This window comes from Anser anser (genome assembly GCF_964211835.1).
Source record: "Anser anser genome assembly, chromosome: 8".
Classification (NCBI taxonomy): Eukaryota; Metazoa; Chordata; class Aves; order Anseriformes; family Anatidae; genus Anser; species Anser anser.
This window is the reverse complement of record NC_139728.1, coordinates 8,752,687-8,773,827: the sequence shown is the minus strand read 5'-3', so window position 1 is coordinate 8,773,827 and position 21,141 is coordinate 8,752,687. Positions and strand designations below refer to the sequence as shown.

The 21,141-nt window shown below is 49.3% G+C and overlaps 1 protein-coding gene across 6 annotated transcripts in view; it reads left to right on the top strand.

Moving 5' to 3' along the window:
• The window catches only part of PACS2 (phosphofurin acidic cluster sorting protein 2), a 72,393-nt gene that overhangs the window by 49,305 nt on the left and 1,947 nt on the right, over nt 1-21,141 (top strand). For all 6 annotated transcript variants that reach the window (XM_083847643.1, XM_083847642.1, XM_083847641.1 and 3 more), the window contains exons 17-23: nt 2,005-2,115; nt 4,229-4,337; nt 11,168-11,210; nt 14,893-14,935; nt 15,800-15,935; nt 19,196-19,422; nt 21,020-21,133. In XM_083847643.1, coding sequence (XP_083703769.1) covers nt 2,005-2,115; nt 4,229-4,337; nt 11,168-11,210; nt 14,893-14,935; nt 15,800-15,935; nt 19,196-19,422; nt 21,020-21,133 — 783 coding nt within the window. The remainder of the gene's footprint in view (nt 1-2,004; nt 2,116-4,228; nt 4,338-11,167; nt 11,211-14,892; nt 14,936-15,799; nt 15,936-19,195; nt 19,423-21,019; nt 21,134-21,141) is intronic.

Genomic DNA, 21,141 nt, shown 5'->3' with positions numbered 1-21,141 from the left:
CTGTCAGGGCCTTTCCCATAGAAGTCTGCAGTATTTCCTGATTGGACCAAGTGCTTATTTCTGGCCAGCTTTCTGGCACTTCATTAAAGTGATTGAGGAGCAACGTCTCTTTCCTGACAATTGAAAAAGCACCAAAGACAAGATGGTGACCATGCCATAAATGTCTTAAAGGAAAAGATTTCTGCTGTTAGCAGCACCTTCAAAGTAGCAGTGGTGGAGTCTTTTCTAAGGTGGTTTTACCTTCAACTACATGCTGCAGGGACAGAAGAGCCAACCTGCAGTGGTTTGTTGACGCTGAGAAATGCTTCTTGTCTGTAAATGTCTGTACTGGGAGATTCAGTCCTGCTTCGTGCTTCCAGTTCTGTGGCTGAAAGACTCCTTTAAAGCCAAACAAGTGAAGAGACGGTTGAAAAGACGCAAGTAAGAGAAGGAAAAAAAAAAAAGTTGGGATTATTTTGACCGTAGTTTTTTAAAAACATTTTATTTAGCTCCCAGGGATAGAACTTGGGATATCTTTTGTTTAGTACTCGTTTCCAGCTGCATCTGCCATGCATATGTGATGTGTTTTTCCAACATGTGGGGAAGCTGTCACTTCTCCAGCGTGTGATGCTGAGCTGCTCCACGTGCACTGCTAAAAACTCCACAGGAAAAGAAATTACAAGTCTCAAAGTAGCCATTATCGGCAGGCTCCAGGGAAGAGCTTAGGCCTCGGTTCGTAATGACTCTGAGGGGAACTCAGAGACCTTCTGCTTAAACGTGTTGTGGAAGTCTGAAAATTAGCACTGGTTTGGAGGGTGAGAAACAGTGCGTTTTCCCACAGTGAGCTTTAGATGTGGATGGTGAGCGTATTTAAGCAGTTAGGGGTGTTTGGGGCTGGAGCCGTCAGGTTAGCGATTACCAGCCGATGACGCAGCTGTTGTGGTCTCTGGAAGTGAGGCCTGATGTGAGAATTCAGCATGCAAGAAGGATAAAAATAGGCTGATGAGGAGAAGCTCTGAGGCCTGTACAAAGTGTGAATGTACAAGGCTCATGCTGAGCACGGAAAGAGCAAAGACTGAAACGTGGTGGCTGGGCAGCGCAGTCCTGGCATACCTCCCCTCCTCTGTTGGTAGACTGGAGAAGTAGTTGTAAGAGCAGGTTGTCTGAGCTGGGGACACGTCGCCTAAAATGAAAGTGGTGAATGTTTTGACCTCTCCCAGGGCAGAGGCGGTCACTTCAATGCTTTTCCTCTGCTGCTCGGTGCAGGTGTGAAGGCAGGTCTCCATCCAGGGCTGCAAGCTGGAGGCAGGACACAAACTTGGTGAAATTAGGTCTTTTTCCGTGCTCTTAAAGGAGCATGAGGCTTAGCTAGGGCAAGCAGGGACCTGATGCATGTGCCAGCATTCACCAGGGACTTGTAATCCTTGGGCTCTGACTTCTGTCTTTAATTACAGCTTATATATTGCATTTATGGCCATTTTGCTTCTCCTCCTATTAAACGAGGCTCCCTGGGTGGTTTTCCCTGGTTGCAGGTGATTTCCTCTCCTCTACTGCAAAAGAGCAATGGTGTGCAAATGGTGTCTGGGGGAAGGATCTGTCTCCTATGGCCACGGTGTCCACATGCAGCCTGCGGGCAGGAAGGGCTGCGGGGCCAGCCGCTTGCAAAACTGAGTGACCGAGACGGAGAGCCACGGGGCCTCCGTGTCTTCCAAATCATTTGTTTCCTCAGCAGTTTCGCAGTCCTGTTTTCCTTGGCTTTTTAAAGTTTAATTTGGCGGGAGGGAGAGGGGAGAAGGGAAGGTGTCACTGAAAGTGGTGCTGGAGCAATTTCTCTGCTGGGAAGTCTATTTGCATGCTTTTGTAGAGATAAGCTGGACTAAATTTTGTTGTTATGGTTGAAGAAGCTTATTTCTGGGATGTCTAGTATAGTTTGATTTTGGAATTTAATTCCTTGCAGACAAAAGAAAATCATACCTGCGTTCAGTGCTGGGAAGAACAACTGTCATGTTTTCCTTTCTTTCTTAGGATCTCATCCAGTGGCCAAGTATCTGGGGTCTGTAGATTATAGATACAACAACTTCTTCCAAGATCTAGCCTGGAGAGATCTGTTCAACAAACTTGAAGCACAGACCACTGGTAAGACCGTGAGTCTGTGTCTGGCCTGTGTGGGATAAAAGGCTTGAATAAGTAATTTTAGTAAAGGTCAAGTAAATATAAGAGGAAGCAGACAAATGTTTTTGTTCCTCTTTTTTCCTAACTCCACCACATTCCCTTTTCAGATGCTGACCTTTGTATGTCCTCCGCTTGGTGGTTTGCAAACAGCTGTTGGCTCCAGGACGCTAGCTGCCTCTGAGTCACTCTGTTTTTACCTAGCTCGCAGCTTTGTTCTTTGGTGAGGAGGTCTCACAAACCACCACGTTCAGTACATTGCTTTCTGTGGCCCCTCAGAAACCGTCCAGCCCAAAAGATTCTGAAAACTGTAAACTTTGGGAAGATTAACTTCTGTTAGTTACACGGGAGAATGACCTTGGCATTTCTAAAATCCGCTGGCAGGATCTTTCTCATTAAAAAAGAATTTTGTTCTTCACCAGTGTTTGTAACATGTGAGAGCTGCCCTAGGTCAGATCAACAAGTTCCTGTTCTGATCTGAATCTGTTCTAGGCCAGGATAAAGCCTTACTGTTTGTTAAAGTACTGATTTGCTTAAAACATTAATGCTTACAGTTTTTCCATCCGTTCCTTTGAGAATGGAGAGAAACAGGAGAAAGGAGGGTTTTCATCCTACATTTAGGGCTATGTGAAGGGTTGACACGTGAATGAGGAGTGATCCTCTCGTGGTGGCTTATCCCCTGTGGGAATTTCACTAACAGGAAAATGCATCAGGGCCTTTGGAACACTTGCAAGGGTGGAAGGGTTGCAGCGTGGCTCTCCTGTTGGAACTGTAGAGGGTGCCTGAGGCTCCTTAGGGAACAGCTGCTCATGGAAGTCCTCTAGCTGTGAGAGGAGGAAAGAGAGCATCTTTTGCAAGGAATCGTTCAGAGCCTTTTCCGGCAGAGGGGAATGTAGGGCAAGGCCCTGGGCAGCCTGTTCTGGAGGTAAAGTTAGCCCTACTTGGAGCAGGGGGCTGGACTAGAGATCTCCTCGTGTGCCACCCAAACGTTTTTCCTTGATTATGAGCTCATGGAAGAAGAGATGTACAGAACAGTTTTCTTCTAATTCCTTAAAAATGGAGGCAAATGTCCGTACAGATTTGACTGTTGTATCTACCTTTTAGGGATACTTCATTAACTGTAGAGATCCAGCTCAAGAGCCTTGTCTGTTCTTTGTCGATTGTTTGCTGCAGCCCTTGTTTATTTGCCTGCATGCTATGAGGAAAATGCATCATCATTTTTGTGCCACACAGACCTTGTAGATTATCCATATTCATATATAGAGATGAATATAGGATATATATATAGAATATATATATATATATAGAATATATATATAGATATAGAACCGCACAGAAACCCTGTGATGACATTAGACAATCTGGCAAACAATGATAGCTTTTCACTCTTCCCTGATCAAGAAATTGTAAGAAACTCTGGGTGAAAATGCTCATTAAGTTATGGAAGTGTGCCCGGTGAAGGTAACTTGCGTTCCCTTGATTTCACAGTCAAGATTCTTTTCCTGAAACAAAAGGAAACGGAAGGCATTTAGGAAATGCCTTCCTGTCAGCTGGAATCAAATGCACTCTCACAGACCTTGGGCACGCTTGCTGCTACACAAATGATCTTTGTGCTCTTCCATCCTTGCGTGCCTCTCAGTCTTTCCCATGGGCTCAGCAAGGCCATGAGTTCAGTAGGAAATCAGGTAACGCAAACGCTGGCGTGAGCACAGTAACTACCCAAAGTCCTGGGAGAGGTAATAGGCACTTTATTCTGCAGATATACAGTCTGGATGGAGAAAAGGCTAAGCAGGTACACATTTTCAAATAAAAGTATTTTAACAAGTTTCACCATAATACTTCAATAAATAGTGCTGTGCCAGAGGCCTGTGTATCTAGTGTGCCTTCCTGTTGTTTTTACTTTTGTACTCCCGGAGGTTGTTTGCTTTTGCTTAGACACCTTTACAGTCAGCTTCCTTTGGAAGGTGCAGTTCCGATGAAGCTGGCTGGGTACCATCAGCTGCTTGGCTGAGCAAATGGAGGGCAGTGCTGGTGATGGTCTCAGAAGTCACTTTGTTGATTTTTCTCTCTTCTGTTGCAGTTCCAGAAGCACCTGACGTCGTCTCCAGAATAACGCAGTATATAGCAGGGGCAAACTGTGCGCACCAGTTGCCCATTGCTGAAGCAATGCTGACGTACAAGCAGAAAAGGTATGTTACTAACATAACACTCACTTTTCCAGAATGGCCATCATGTTGAAGTGAAGTGCTTTTCTCGTCTTGTGTGCCAGCAGCTTTGAAGTCACTCCAAACTGCAAACACCATGGGAGCCTCAGTGTGTTACACTTAGATAATAGTGAATCTGCAGCAGTGTGGTTCATTAAGCACCGTGGTTTCTTTGGAGGACTGCGAGGTTTGGGGAAGTAAGCTTGTGGACTGTGGCATGCCCTCCCCAAAGTATCTTCTATGGGATTTGGCCTTTCTGCACTAGTATCAAGAGAACTGAAACCCTTTCTTTTTGGAGTGTAAATAGCAGACCTTCAGGCAGGGGAGACAAAAGTCCTTGTTAATTGGCAGTTGCAGGCTACCAGGGCTCCTACTTGGGAGAGCTGACATTCACCAGGTTTTATTTCAGCTGCTCTTAAGGGATAAACAGCCTGTCAGAGGAAGGAATTGGGGTCTGAAAACAAGATTCAGAAGTATGTAGAGCCTCATACAGCCATTATCTGTGAAGAAGAGTAATTTAACACTGAAGGGAGAGAGATACATTGTTTCTGAGGCACTGTGGAGAATAAGAAACTCTAAATCACACAGATCCCAATAACTTTTCAGAGCAGGATTAACACCCACATGTGATGTTTCTCTGTTCAGGACTGGCAATTTTCTGTGTGGCATGGATGGTTTTAACCATTAATAATTACCCATCCCATGTTGTATCTGATCTTTTAGATACAGCTGGTCTATTAACAGCTCGTCTATTAACAGCCATCACTGGTGGCTCATTTGCTTAAGAACTGGGAAGGATTCAAGGAGGGGACGGAGTCACTTTTTTGCCTCTTCTTGGAAATATTTATTGCTGGTTGGAATTGGTTTTCCAATCCTCTGTCTGTTCTACATTACTTTGCAGAAATGATTCAGTGAAGTTTAGCCCATTCATTATGCTCTCCTAATGAAAATATTCTAGATTGACTGGTCCATTAAAGATAACACATTCTCTTTGCATGTTTGTGAATTTCTGTAATGTTAACCTGATAAAAGTGAAGTTTGGAGAGCCACAGGGAGCTCAAAGCTCTTAGCTTCAGTCTTTTTTTTGTTGTTCTTTTTGGTGTGACGACTTACCACAGTTACAAATACAAAGGTCAGCCACCCCTAGTGCAGTGTTAACCCCTTCTGATGGCTGATTTTTCTCTGCTCCTTTCAGTTGCTGGGTTCTGCACGAATCTCCACTGCTTTCTCCATTCAGTTACAGGTTCATTTTTGTCATTAATGCACAGTTAATCATTTTGAGTATCTAGAAAGATCAATTGGCGTAGTTTGTTGAAAAAAACACCTGAAATCTACTTCAGCAACACACACACCCCTCTCAGCTGTGTGCATGACCTCTTTTCCAAGCTGATCTCATCCTACTTGGATTTTAGACCTTTTGGGCCTCGCAGTGAGATGTTTGACACTGTTGAGATGGTTCAGATTATGCCGCAAGTTCAAACTTTGCAGAAGGTTGCTTGGAAGAGATCACTGAGACTGAGTCAGACTTGCGGTGTAGCCTACAGTCTTTTAGTATCTGTGGCCACTTTGAAACAGCTTCCACGTTTAGCTAAGTACCACATGGGTAAACTGCAGAGTGAGCTAGAGGAACAAGCTGTCCCAGGGAGGGATGGACAGCTCTCTCTTCACATGGCTTTCTTTGGAAATACAGCTGTCTGTCATTGGCAGTATTGTGGAAAAAGAACACAAATTGTGTTTCCATTATCTAAATGAATTCATCACTTTGTTGTAAGTATAATAACATATTTATCTTTTTCTTTGGTTGCTTTCTGAAAAGGAAAAAGAGCTTTCATTTTGATTTTACTCTAAGGTATCAGTTCCTTTCAGGTTCCCTCTCCCATCTCCTGTCTCTTTTCCACCCATGAGCTGGTCTTTTGTGCCTTGTTTAACAGTTCGTGCAGGTCTGGGATGCTCAGTTTGTGCTTCAGGTTAAATTCTGCTCGCTGCTTTGAAACTATGGCATTTGCTGGCAGAATGCACCATTAAAATAACTGCTCTGCCTTTGGGTCACAGAGACGGGTTGCCAGGGCATACACTGAGTGGAGTGAAGGGGTTATTAAGGAAATAGCTTTGAGCAGTAAAACACTGAGAAGGTAGGTTTTTATCTTCCCTACTTGCTAGTTAATCCTTGCTGCTTGGTCACAGCCATCAGAGGGTGCAGTGTAGCTCCAGAAGGATTAGGACTAGCAAAGGCTTTTCATTCCCCATCCATTGGACCTGGAGTGCTCTAGGTGGCACTCGGTGGCTCAGGGCATGCCTCGGACCCCTGGGTTTGGGGTTGTGCCAGTTGGGGTTCAGCTGTGCAGTGTCTGAGTGCAGACAGGTGAATCTTCTCCCCAAAATAGAAAAGTTGAGGACTAGTCTCTTATTGGCAGGCTCTCAGAGACATATAGGACTTCTCTGAGGCTAAGAGGGACAGGACGTTTGCTAGCAGGGGGAGTTGTACTCTCAGCTGCCCCTAAGACCCCCTTGTTCTGCGGGGCCCCCTGCTTCTAACCATGTGGTTATTGGACATTGCTTATTTAGACCTCTGTTCACAAAGTTACTGTAACTCCTTCTCCCTCAAGGCCAGAGGGGAATGGCTTCTCCAAGGCAATGGTCCACGTTGAAATAGCAGCACTACCTACCTAATTTGATTGCAAGACAAATCTCCCAGGATCCTAGCATGTGCTCTGTTAAACAAGCCCAAGGTCCAAGGAGAGCGAAGCCAGCTAGCCAGCCTTTAGGACGTAGCTGTATGTGATGAGCCGCTTCATAACTTTATCGCTAGCTGTCCCTATTCTGACTGACCTCTGCTGTCCTTCCCATCCCCGTGTTCTGTTTGTCATGCCGAGAGGTTGGCGCATGTACTGCCTGTGATGGGCTGCATATGGTGCGAGAGCTTTGTCCTGTTCTTTTGCAGCATCTGCTGGCCTTACCTGAAACTGAGGGGGCTGGGAGAGAGGAAGGTGTTCAGGAAGGAAATGCTTGTCATGTCGACTTGTCTGCATTGCACTGGGTGACCGACCTTGTCCCTGAGCACTGGGAGAGCTGGTGGTTACCGAATTGTCAAGGCAGCACCTGGGGAGCTGAGGCTGTGCTGCCAGAGGCGTGCCTCTCACTGGGGGTGCCGATGCCTCTCTGCTCGGCTTTCTTGAATGAAGCTGAGCAGTATTTGAGATCTGACACTGTCAGAAGGTGCTTGCTCCCAGCGTAGCTGGATTGCTGATCAGTTCTGTGTACCTGGGCTGCTGTCACCCACTGTAATTCGGCGTCCAGCACGGCTCATGCCATGTGGCTTCTGGATAGCCCTTGCATGAACCTGGGAGCAGCTTGGCTGTTGGAAAAGAAAGCGCTGCTCGCTTGTCAGGGCGAGGGCTGGGTTAGTTCCTACCTTGTTACATGTTTATTAAAACCTGACGTTGTGAGGAGAACTTAGACCAATTCTTGAAACACAAGAAAATGCCGTGGCTTGGAAGGTGAGCCAGGTTCCTGGGCAATAGGAAGCAGGGGTAATGCTGGTTTCTGCCTGCAGGGCAACGAGTCCAGGTCCTTTCTCTGAGTGCTGCTGCTAAAACACACCTTGCAGCAGCTGCTGAATGTGAACGCAGCTTGTGAAGACGGACCCGGTCCCTCCTCTGGCTCAGCAGTGCCCACATCACCTGCCTTCTTGCTGTGTGAACCTCATGAAGCCAAAGGAAACGTAACAGGCGTTTACGTGTGCCCCTCGCCTGGCGGAGCAGTGTGAAAGAGGAAGGAGTCATGGCTGAAGAAATACCCTGGACGTCCTGTTGGGTATGGCCAGCCTGCTGTGGGAACAGGAGGGATGCTGGCTGAGAGCTTCACAAGGAAGCAGAGAGGTGACCCGCACAACGTGTCGTGGAGACTCGGAGTCCCTTTGCTTCGTGTGACCACTGGAGACTTGGTGGGACAGGGACAGCGTTAGCCAGCAGAGAGCAGCAGCTCCTCCGTGGGAAGGATGCTTCGTACCAGAGACAAGCCTTGGAGGGTTGGTGGTGGTGCCTGGCCTCAACTTGCACGGAGGGCTGCTAGTCCTCCTGTGGTGAAGTCCCTTCTTGCCTGTTGTTCCCCTGGAGGTCTCGCTTGGAATAAAGTACCTGAGACCCTCCTGCTAGGCAACCACAAGTGGTTGGCTGCATATGAATCTGCTCCGGGTTGCTTAAATTGGAATGAAATCTTATGAAAAGGCTAATAGCTGGCGTAAGTGGTGGAAGTGATTATTCAGTTTCTCTTACTGTAACCTTTGTGTGCTTTGTGGCTTATTTTGTACTTTGTCCCACAAGTGAGAGAGATTATTCCTTCCCTTTGTCAGGTGGGTGACTCCTGGTGCTGTGGCTTGTCATTTCTAAGAGTCTTAAAGCATCTAAATCTGCCTGCGTGTTTTTGTTTGATCTGAATTATTTCTTCTGGTGGGGAGAGAGTATGTGAGTCTATTTCTGGACAGTTCACCTTTGAAGGATTGATTGCAGGTGGATGGATTTTGCCCAATCAAAAACAGTAATTAGACAAAACCCGTTCCAGGTAAGAGTAGTTTCTTTCCAGCCTCTCTGCACAGGTCTAGTTTTTTGTGTTTTTTGTTTTTGTTTTGTTTTTTTTATTCCTCAGAAATAGAGATGAAGTATCGATGATGCTGTTGAAAAATCACAGACAAGGGGTAGGATCTGGCTGTAAATTATAAGGGGCTGTGGTGGAAGGCCTTGGCCAAGGTGAGAGGATTCTGGATGAATGTTTGGGGATCCCAAAGGATAAGAAATAGGAAAGAGCATAAAAGATAAAGTGAAGAACAAGCACAGCCATCTCATCTGTCCTTCAGCCTACATGAAGAGCAGCTGTTCCGATAAGCTGTGTTTTCAGAGGCATGCATGTGAGATCAGAGGTCCCAGGAAGACGTGTGACAGGACTAGCCTAGCCCAGCTGAAATCCAGACGGATTGCTTCAGGGACAACCTGTGCATCACTGTGAGCTGCTGTAGGTGGTGGCTGAAGCAAAATATTGATTTCAGAGCTGCCCCTTGGCTCTTTTTGGTGACAGTCTGAGCTCCCAGGGGAGCAGGGACGAGTTACCTGCTGGAATTGGGCAAGATTTGCTTTTCAAGAGCTCAGAGCAAAGCCACCCAGCAGCTGTGAGGTGACGAGGCCGCAATGGTGCTTCCCTCCCTTGGTCAGCAGGACTTGCTTCTGCCTGCTTCGCAGCCCATGGAGCTGAAGAAAGAAGAAAGCTGAGCTGCTGTTCGTGCTTCTCCCAACAGCTGTGTGCAGTTCTCCTTGCCCTTTGGAGAAGAGGAGCTGGAAATCTCATGTCCATAGGAGATCTGTTTGCCAGGGGACCTGCAGCTGTGATTGGAAAGATGTGACTGTTCTGGCTTCCAACCCAGAGCTGTGGGCTCTGCCGTGTTTGCTATGCTTTGGGGGAAGGAGTGAAGATACAATGCCTGGGGTTGAAGGCAGAAAGGAAGCAAAGCCCCCGGCTTGGCTGCAGATCTCAGGGCAGAGTGGAGGCAAGGCAGGAGGCAAAAGCACCTCTGCTTTTGACCATGAGGGAACCCTGGCTGAGTCACGTTTCCTGCAGTTATGTGCCATTTTTTCTGTAGGACCTAGAGGAAACTGTGCAGCCCCCGGTAGCTGCACGGTGGTTGGCAACCTTTGTGCATTTGGTGCGTTTCTGATCTGTGCTGAAAAGGGTGCAGAAATACCCATTTTACTGAAATACAGTTGTACAGCATGAATTACAGCAGTGCTCTGGGTGAAGGCAGTGCTGGAGTTTGACCTGCGTGTTGCGGTGCTCTGACGGGTGCACAAAAGGAGAGACGTGAGAAAGCTCCGTGGTTGGCTGCTTCCTACCTGCTCCCTGTGCTTGGCCCTGGGAAACGTTGTGTGTCTTACCCGTGTGGCCACTTCCAGTGCTGAACGTGGGTTCTTCTGAAGATGTGGGTGTGCTCCTGCAGCCCTGTCCTGCCCCCACGTGCCTGCCTTCCTCCTCACTCGGATCCTCCCCTCCTGTCTTTGTTGGTTCTCCCAGCTCCTGCTAGGTTTGGTTGTGGCCTTCGTGGCTGGCCCGTTGTCATCACCCCCCCGGCTTCCGAATCCCAGGCAGGAGCAGAGCAGGCGGGGCTTGCAGAACGTGCGTGGCGTTGTCTTCAGGCGGCTCTGAGCCGACGTGTGCGTGCCGTTTGGTCTGGTTTAGCCGTGTGCTGTTCTCCAGCTGTGTCCCGACCCACCCGGTATGCCCTGGTGCCTGTCTCGGTGGCTGCAAGCTCCCGGTGGCAGGGAACGTGCATCCGTGTGTGTGTGTGTGTGTGTGTACGTGCTAGTGCTGCACCAGTAACCACGTGTCACGGCTTGTAACCCCGTGGCAGGCTAACTGCTTTAGCGATGCCGGGATGTGCAAGGTATGACTCCCAAGGTGGCACGCGTGACGGCCGGGTGTGCGCAGCGCTGCAGGGACTAGTAAGTAACGCCCCGCTCCCCGTGGTGTCGTGGCACAGGCCCGTCTCCTCGCGGCAGGAGGCCGTGTGTCTGCGATGACTGCTGTGCCGTTAAAGCATGTTTCTCTGTCGAGCGCGAGGGAGATGTTTCCCTTGAGGGGCCTTCCCCTTGAGAGGCGTGCCGCAAGCTGTGTGCTCTTCCCCACCCGTGCTGGCAGGGGGCCTTGAGAGAAGACGTTGGACTGGCGCTTGCATACTGTCCGTCCCCGCTGCATGCTTGAATGCAACGTATAAAGTGAGTATCGTGCCCGTGGAGGCGAGCTATTAACAACTCTTTTCTCTTTGCCTTTAGCCCCGATGAAGAATCTTCACAGAAGTTCATTCCCTTTGTTGGGGTGAGTGTGTCTTAGTTACTGTCTCAAGCCACAGGTGTTCGAACCAACTTACTACCTGGTTTGTGGGGCACAGCAGGAGCCTCAGGAGTGTCCTGAGGCAGCGTTACCATTGGCATGGTAAATGGTAGGATGCAACTGCCTCGTGTAAGCAAACCTCTAGGATCCCTCAGAAATCTGCTGGGTGTTTTCCACCTCCCAAGCAGCTCTCTGGGCTGCATGCAGGCCAGCACTGAAGCAACCACCATAGCCTGGCTATTGCTTTGTTAATTCACTACAGAGAAAAAAGCATGGTGCTGAAGTGCTCTGACCCGCAGCCTGTCTCTGCTGCAGGCCAAAGCACCTGGTTAGTGGGAGTCACTGCTGGCCATGCGCAGAGGAATGGGCTGTGTTCCTGAAAACCTGATCCTAGGGTCACTGTGCTGAACGTTGCCCCGTGTATCAGTTCGGCCAGATTTGTGTTCCGATGTCAGTCCTGTGTGCTTGTCATGAACGGCCTCCAGTCCTCTTGACATCCCATCTACTCCTGGGAAATGAAGGGTGCATCCCCCTAGGGAGGTCACATACACCACTGCTAGGTTTGTCTGAGGCAGCAGCTATTTAAGATATTTTAACAAGCGAATATGTATAGAGACAGTACATATATAAGTAATATATATTGAGATAGTGCTCCCTGGTTTTCCTCCTGTCTTTATGCTCCCAGCTTGTGTGGCCAAGTGCAGAGTATCTAGGCAGGGGTGTGTTTGTGCTTCTGTTGGTTTGTGCACAACGTACTCTGCCTTTTCTAGATTCCCTCCCCTTATTTGATTATGCTCTTCAATTCCTTAAGTTTTAGGTATCAAGTCACTGACCTGTGGCCCAAAGGATATTCCCTGACTGCTCTTCAGCTACTGGATGTCCTCTTCACAGCTTGCGCTGCTCTCCTGTAGCTTCTCTCTCTTGCATGCTGGTTGTCTTGTTTTGTCTTCTCTGTGTTAAGCCGCCTCGTGTGTTTCCATTTGTATCCCTGTCAGTGCATCAGAGCTAATCTGAGATCCCAAGGAGTTTAGAGAGTTTATCTACTCTTGCACTCAGGCTGACCCTGCTTTCACTCTGGTGTCTCATCTCAGCGCAAATCTCTCTGCGGTGCTCCTGTGATGACGATACGCCTTTGTTTGTTGAAGGAAAGATGTCTTCGGCTAAAGCAGGGGCACATCTTCCTGATTTGCTCCCTGCTGATGAGTTTTGCTGTGATATTGTATGTGTTCTGTGATTGCTGGTGAAGAACTGCTGTTATGAAACAGCCGTTTCACCTTCCCAGTAACAGGAAAAGCCCAGAAGTGCTTGAAAGCTCCTGGATTCATCTTGCTGGAGCTGTTTAAGCTCTGCAAAGCTTTTCTTTGGGGCCGATTTAGTTCAGTGCCACGTGCAATGGGAGCGTTTGTCCACCTCCTCTTTGAACAATCATTATCCTTACAGTACAACACTTTACCCAGACTGGATTTGATTGTCTGAAAGGGGAAGAGTCAACAGGTCTGTTGTGTGTGTAATGCTGCCAACCTCCCAAAATTTTGCCTTGGAGACGTGGGCTGGCTTCCTACGTTGGCTGGCAGAGAGGGTCAAATTAAATGCTTCTTATTCCTGCCTCTGACATATTCCTGACACAGTAATTCCCCATGAGACATGTCTGAAGGGACTCTAAAAGGCCAATTACAGGCTTCTCACCAAGTACAAAGCTGACCACGAGCACTGTTCTGTCCTTCAGCTGCAGCCTGCTTGGAGCTGTTGGCCAAGGAGGGGAGGGAGCCAGCGATCTGTGGTTTTGGGTCTCCTGATGCTGCTTGGACTCTGTTGGTTTCTAGGCTGCAAAAACTTCTGTCCTGCAGCTGGGTCACGCAGTTTGATCCGGAATCAAGCAGGGCAGCGCTGTGCTGCTCAGCTGGGCTCTGAAGAGGTGAGAGCAGAGCCTCGCGAGGGACCAGCCGGGCACAAAGGCTGGTGGTGAGGCTGCCAGGAGAGTTAACAGGATGCACATCCTTCCCGAAGGGAGAGGAGGTTGGCTGGGTGGAGGCTTTGTTGGAGCTGCAGCAGACTCAAGCCCCTCCCTGAATGAAGGGAGGGGAAGGTGTTGAACCTCGTCTTCCTCTTGTGTCTGAACTCGAGCATCATCAGTCAGCCAGCAGGAGGGAAAAGGCCAAAAGAGATTTCCTTTCTGGCTTGCAGATCAAGGTGGTTGTAGGCAATTTTCTGTATTGCTTGTTCTTCCTCTAACTCTTCTGCCTCCTCTCGTTCCCAGCTACTCGGTCTGTGAAACATCCTCTTGACATTTAACGCACACAGCATGAGTGGTTGCTGGACTCCTGATTTATTCCCCTTTGAACAGAGACTGACCAAACCGAGCTGCAGCCCCTGCTAAGATCCCTAACTCCTTTTCCCGAGCCAGCATCCACTCGGGGAGCCACTGCACATGTACTGCTGTGGTTCGGGATGGCTTTTCAAAGCCTGGAGCTAACAGTCTACCTGACAGCTCTCTGGCATCTGGTGCTGAGTGTACAGCACACCCCTGCCCCTCCAAGAACTGCAGACTTGTTTGCTTCTAATGACTGGATCCTTTTTGGTCCTGTAATCTGCTCCCTGGAGGTGTGCTCTAGACATGATCTTCCTGAACTTAACCATCTTCTGTTTTCAAGCTAAATAGGCCAAGCAGCATAATTTCTCACTCTAAAACAAGTTTTATTGACGTGAGGTCACTTTGCAGCTCTTCCCCACTTGTCAGCATTTTTATAGTGCAGACTTAGCCCTGCATACAGGTGTAAGGGCCTTAAGAAGGGTCTCTCTGCTGCAGTGCGTGGAGTAATGATGCCCATGCACCCTAGCAGATCGTGCCAACAGAAGGGCCCTGCTTTATATCTCCACGGGTTGTTTTATCTCTCTAGGCCTAGTGTGTTCTTGGGAGCTTGTTTGTAGCACGCTCTGTTCCACAAGTTACTGTTAGTTTTCTAAGTGTGGCATTTATTCTTGTCCTGACTGTACTGACTGGTGGTTGTTCATATCAGGACACGTTTGTATCCATTTTACGGTGTGATTGGGGTTGTTCTGAGCCATACATGTGATGGTTTATCTCAATGTACAGTTGGTCTGTGCCCCGCTGGCCTTGCAAGGAGCTTTATATTCTTTGCTGGACTCTTCTCTTGTTTGGAGATTTGAAAACTCTGGCTAGAAACTGTGCTTTGTCACTTCTGTGGTTTCCTAACAAACCCAAGCTACAGCGAGCCCTGGAAGTGGCTGCACTTGTGTGGTGGAAGCAATATTAGCAGGCGCATTGCAGCGATGCTGAAGAGATAGTTACGTTCCTTTCTCCTCTCTGCCCTGTTCCCACAGGTGTCACGGGCAGACCCTATAGCTGACACAGCTTGGGGCTGACCTTGGGCTAGTCAGAGCTGTGCGAGTCTGTAGCAGCTCCACGGGGTCTGTGCTGGTTTTTGGATAATTCAGGGAAAGGTTGTGAGCTGGTTCAGCTTGGCTGGGCACAGCTGGGACCTGCCTGGCCCTTACAAGACTCCACTTCCTAGCAATGCTTTTACACTACTCTGCAGGGACGGAGCCAAGGGGGCTGTAGGGATGGGCTTAGTTTGGGAGGTGAGGGCTCCTGAAGTCGATGGGACCCTGTTTCATAGAGCTGTGCTGTTTTGTCCCCCCTTTCTAGGTGGTGAAGGTTGGAATAGTGGAACAATCCTCTGCAACGTCAGGTAACAAGCATCTTGTGTGCACTTTCTTGTGTCATACGGACTGTGGGAGGCTGATTTCAAGGGCTGAATGAGCTTATTTGTTGTTTGTGTCTTGAGGTTTTGTAAGGTGAAACTGTTTTTATTAGCTCTCAGTTCTGTTGCATTTAACTCCAAGTGGCTGTCCTCACCCTAAGAAGCCTTTTTGCTTGGTACAGTATGAGGAGCTTCAGGCCAGATGAAATTCCCTCGTCCAGGGAAATTCCACACAGATATGAGCAAACCCCCGTTTTTGTTGTGTCTTATCACTGGGGTGGATTCACCGCTATGGTTATGTGAGGTTCCTGCTCCAAACTGGAGAGGCAGCTCAGTCACCTAATAAATTCAACATCAAATACGTGCCCAACACTGGGAACTCCAGGGTAGGCAGCCGGTTTGCCAGTCTGACAACAAGTGTAGGCCCTGGTGTTTTAATGTGGGAGTGTGAAACTTGTTTACACATGCTCACACACGGGGACATGGAGCAGTGACATTGTATTGGTGTAAACTTGGGTTTTCCTCCTTTATGTGCACTGTTAGTCAGGAATCTTTTTTTTCCTAATCAAACATCAGCAGGGAACTTTGAGCAAATCCTAGGTGAGAAGATGCCAAATGGGGAGCCCGGAGGAGTGTGAGTGTCTCTGCTTCTTACCCCAGTACAGAAAGCCCCATGGTGTAGGTATGGGGGCAGTCACAACCGATGAGCTAGCCGATCTCTGGATCGAGCCTGAACAAAGCCAATGCAGAGATCTGTGCAGTGTGTGGGCAAAGAGACTGAGTTGTTATCCTAGCGTGCGTGTGCTGGGCCCTAAGACAAACCCAGACAAACTGTGGCTTCTTCTCTGCAAGGTGACTCTGATGACGCAGCTCCCTCAAGCTCCAGTGTCCTTTCTTCTACCCCACCTTCTGTGTCTCCTGCTGTGAAGGAAGCCTCCCCCACGCCACCTTCCTCACCGTCTGTCACAGGCAGCTTCTCGTCCTCAAGGTAAAGCACGTTTGGTCTCATTTCGCTCCCCCTTGTCTGTGCTATGACATACACAGGAAGGAGAAAAACTCTCCGGAAGGAAAACCCGTAGCTCTGCCTTCTTCATCCTCTGCAAACTGAAGTTGTCACCTTTCCTGTTCACCTCTCCTGCCTCCGGGGTCACTGTGTCCTTGCTGACCCTGGGAGAGCTGGGGAGGGCAGAGGGGATCTTGCAGCTGACGTGAAGGCTGTGTTTCTCAAGGGCTGCTGACACATTCAATCTAGAAGTTTCTGATAGAAACCCTGATTGTGATGAGCCCATGTGGCAACCTGTTTGGGAAGGTTTGTGTTCTCCATCTTCTGGTATTTTCCCTTTGAGACTGGATTCTGTGGGGGAGAGACATAGACAAAGAAAATACCTAATACACAGGATGTGGATGTCACCCAGATGCCTGTTCCGTAGCTAGCCTAAAATCCCTCACGATTGTTATAAAATGTTTTAAGGGACTATAAGGTCAGAGTTGCTCTGTGGCAAGAGCAGGCTTTTTCTCTGTGGGGTAGTGAGCTGACAGTTGTCAGTGGCATAATGGAGCTGCAGTTTCCATCCATGCACCTGTTTGATAGCATATCTGAATAGCAAGGAGACAGCACCTGTAGGCAACGCGAAGCTCTGGCTTAGCTGAAATTTTTGCAGGTAGAGGGAGGAAACGAGGAGAAGATTACTGGTAAAGAATTGCCCTGAGCAGGCCTCTTGCTTTGTTGCCAAACAAGATGTTGCCTTAGCTGTCTTACAATTTGTGTGTGGTTCTGGTGTCCACCTGTAGAAGCACGCGGTGAAGTTGCAGGTTCAGGGAAGCGCAGGTAACGTGACCAAGGGGACTGAGCAACATCTTACGAGGAGGTACTAGAAGAGCTCGGATTCCCCAGATTTGGTGAGGAAGAGAGAGTTAAGAAACTCAAGTTTTGCAAAATCACAGTGGTGCTAGGTTTGCTGAATACTGAGCTGTGGTTCGCCAAACCTGTGGTACAAGGCCTGGGGGGACACAGTGAGACTAGCAAGAGGTCAGTTAAAAGGGAGAAAGGAAGGGGATGCCAACAGCAGGGAAGGTGGATTGGGAACACACTTTTCTCTTCTCCTTCTGTGGCAGCAGGATCAGCAGATCCAAGAGAGGGCAGGCAAATTCATGGAGAAGCAGATCCATCAATTGACGCTAGGGGATATCCCCTCTGCTATCTGTAATCCAAAAGAATGCTCTGCCTTCAGTGACTGGGCTCACATGCTCTCCCTAAACAGCATTTCCTACTTACCCACCACCCCAGAGAGCCCCATGGGGCCCTTTCAAGCCTGTTTTAGATATCAGAAGTTAAAGTTTCCTTTAACAAGAGGAACTGGAAATGTGGAAGTCCCAGATTAGCAGGTGCCCAGCGACTGGAAGGTGTTAGTGGCCTCCTGGGGCAGGCTGAAGCCTGCTTCCCCCAAGTCACAGAGTCACAGTCCTCTGCTGTTGAGCCCCTTGGAGCCCTCGTGCTGCCCAGGCAGGTCCCAGCAGCAGCTGGTTGGCACTGCTGGGGCTGCGCAGGCACTGGAGAGCAGAGCTGACTGCTCATGTGAGTTCCCCACGGGCTTCTCAAATGGGGAAGTGGTTTGGGAACGCATTAGACTATAAGAGCTGTGAGGCATGGAGTTGGTACGTCTGAAGCTGACACCTCGCCTCTGGGAATCGGGTACTTTTTAGCCTAATGCTCCGTGGTAAAATCATCAAGAAATGAGGAAGTTTAGGTTCAACATTATTCTGTCTCCACTGATCCGTATGTGACAGCACAGGGGGGTGGAGGGTGACCCAAACTGAAAGATTTAACCCATGTGTTTAACCAGGGATGGAGCAGGATGTCCTGTGCAGGCAAAGTGAGCACAAAAATGCTTTGCCTTTACAACTGAAATGAGAAATGTAGAGCCTTAAGACCCAAAGGAGCTGCAACTTTTTTTATTAAAAAAAAAAATAATTCTCAGTTTGGAAGTTGTCCTGAGAAATCAAACCCTGGTTTTGGTGATCCAAGATAAACTCTGCTCTGCTGTCTGGCTTCAGATGAGTAAATGACAAAGAAAAGGAAATGATTTGCAGAGAGGACTGTAACAATGGTCCGTCCTTGTTTTACATGCGAGTTTCTTATTACACAGGGGATGTAGACGGATGCTTATTTTATTCAAGAGCACAGTTTCATAATTTTTTTTAACAATTGCCATTTCTCAGGCAGGGCACACAGTTAAATGTAATTAGCCAGCAGACTGGTAGATAAGATTTTGTCGAGTACTTGCGTATTATTCAACACCATGTCATTGTGTAGGAAGAAGTACAGGCTGTAGGTCAGCTGCAGGTCCACCGATCGGTAACCTCTGATGCAGAGGCAAGGGGCAGGCAGGGAGGGCGGTGGAATTTCCCAGGTTGCTCATCTTCCCTTTTCTGGCTCAAGAAAGGCTGGCAGTGTGTTTTGGTGACACATGTCTGTTACCACACAGTGCGCGGGAGTCTTCGATAGCACATTGTGTCCTGAAATCTGCCGTTGTTTAGCAAACATCACAGGACTTGTCGAGCGTTTTCCTAGCACAGGAATTCCCCAGCCTGCAGCAGGGCTGTGGAGCCGCTTTTCCTGCGCCAGCTCTGGTGCAGGGGCCTGGGGAGACTGGGGCTCCTGTGTGACCTGGTGGGCCGTTGGGACAGGAGGGAAGGCAGCTGCTGATGGGCAGAGGAGATGGAAGCGGTTAGGGGAGCTGGGAACTGAGTGCCTAGTGTTCAGGGATCCATCATTTTGGCCATGTTGCACCTAAGCCAGAGTCATTCACCCATCAGGAGGCAGCAGCGAGTCGGTGCCTGCAGCCTCTTCCCCGCTCAAAGGCTGGAAGTGAGCTGGGCCACCTCAGGGGCTGCATTTGCCAGCTGGGCCACTGAACTCGGCATGGTGTTGGGAAGCGGTTTGTCTGATCCCCTTCCCTCTGTTCACCTCCGTGGCTGTGCAGGACGGTTCCTCTCAGCTCATTGCAGTGCTGCGCTGCCAGGCTTCTGGCACCCCATAACGTGACCCAGCCTGCGTCACGCCGCGATGACTTCTTGTGCCTTCGTGATTCTTGGGTCGCACCGAGGGACGGTGCTGCCTGATTTCCCAGAGAGACAGGTGCTTGTCCTCTGACCATCTGCTCAAGAGCAGCAGCCACTGAAAAAACACAGACGGGGAGAACTTTGCTGCCTGACGCACAGAAATGATCATCTTCTCCTATTTTCTAGCCAGAGCCTCGGTGCTGAGCTGATGGGCCTGCAGGTGGATTACTGGATTGCAGCTCCACCCGTGGACAGAAAGAGAGACCCGGAGAAGAAGGACCCCTCCACTACCAAAAACACACTGAAATGCACTTTCCGGTCCCTCCAGGTCAGCAGGTTACCTGCCAGCGGTGAGATTGCCACCACTCCGACCATGTCCATGACTGTCGTGACAAAAGAGAAGAACAAGAAAGGTAAGGTGGACGTGTCTGCTGCTGCCAGAGGCCAGGAATGCAATGCTGCTCTCCTTGTTCTGCCACTCCGAGGCTGACTTGTCAGTCCCGCATTACAGTGACTTAGTCATATTTTTAGCCCCCAAATCCCTCATGTCTGTAGACAAGAGGTGACTGTATAATGTGATAGTTTAGAGGGGTGGCTCCTTATGCTGTAAGAAGGGGATGTCTTCATACCTCCAGCTGAACAGCTAAGATGGCAAAGCCCAAAAGAACAAAGGTGGGGACACAGAAAGGTCATTTGTGGGTGGTTAACGCCAGGAGGATGCGCTGCTCTGGGCAGCTTCCCTGTGTTCTTTGTCAACCCACTGGTCCTGGTTTGGGGTTTGGTTGGTTTAGATGAGAGGGAGCTGTAGCCTGCACAGCTCCATGCTGTGGTCTCGCTGGTGTGTGGCAGAGTTGCAGAGAGAGTCTGGACATCTGCGCATCCCATCATGTCGCAGCATATGGCAGCAGCCCCAGCAGAGCCGTTTTGATGGATTGGATGTGGTGTTCTCACGTTAGAGTACAGTTGTCGCAGCCAGACCTGCCGAATCATTGCTAGCTGTGCTCGTCTTTGTGGGAGGTGGTGCCACTCCGAGCAGGTTTGCAGCAACGCAAGCTCTAGTGCTCTTGCACTGTGCTTTTTGGGACAAGGAGATATAAAAGAGAGATTCTCTCAGTGCAAACAAAGCCCGATGTTGATTAAGCTCGTGGCTTTGAGTGTATTTCTCTTACCAAAAAAATGCGTTTTAGATGGTGTCAGTAATTCTGTATCTGCATCTGGCCTTGGTAACGTGAAACATTAGAAATTGTGAACAGCTCTGCAGAGGAGTATTTTCAGGGCAGCAGCAAGGCAGTTCTGCACTTGCATTTGACTGCCAGTAGCTGTCTGGTGCAACATCTTCCTGCCCAGGAGCCTGGGAGTCATTTCTGGTGGAAGCAGGGGCTTGGGGGCTCTGAGAGAAGGTCTGCAGAGCCTCCCAGACCCGTGGCTGCAGCACACGGGTACGTAACCGCAGCCAGGTCGCACGGGACCATCACAGCTGTGGCACTGCTGGGACCAGAGCTCTCGCCCCCAGCCACACTCTTTCGAAGTGGCATGTCTATAGGGGATAAGCAGTCCTGAGACACAAACAGAGCTCATCGCTGGGCTGGCTGCAGGACCTGGGCGTGTGCCCGATTTGGCTGGAGCGCGGCGCTGCCTGGGAGCCACATGCAGTGTGTGGGACTCCCCCTAGGTGGTGCGGCCGCCCGGCAGATCCCTGCCAGGGCGCAGGCTGGGGACCGCTTCACATGCTGCTGTTTGCCCAGTGTCCCTGCAGAGCAGCAGGAGTTCCCTTGAAGCGGCCCTTCCCGTGAGCTGGGAATGCTTCTTGTAGAGACAGTCAGGCCTAAGGTTCGGATGTGTACAGGGGATGGTGCAGAGCATGGTCCAACTCCTGCCAAACAGGTTAGAATTAAAATCGGGGTTAGAATTTTGAGACGTGAATGTTTAAATGCAAAAACCCAAATGAGTCGTGGTACATCTCCTGTGAGTGGCAGAGATTCACCGTGTGCTGGTTTGATTTTCTTCCAGTGATGTTCTTGCCCAAGAAAACAAAAGACAAGGAGGTCGAGTCAAAGAGCCAGTGTATTGAAGGAATCAGCAGGTTGATTTGCACAGCGAAACATCAGCAGAACATGCTGCGGGGTAAGTGC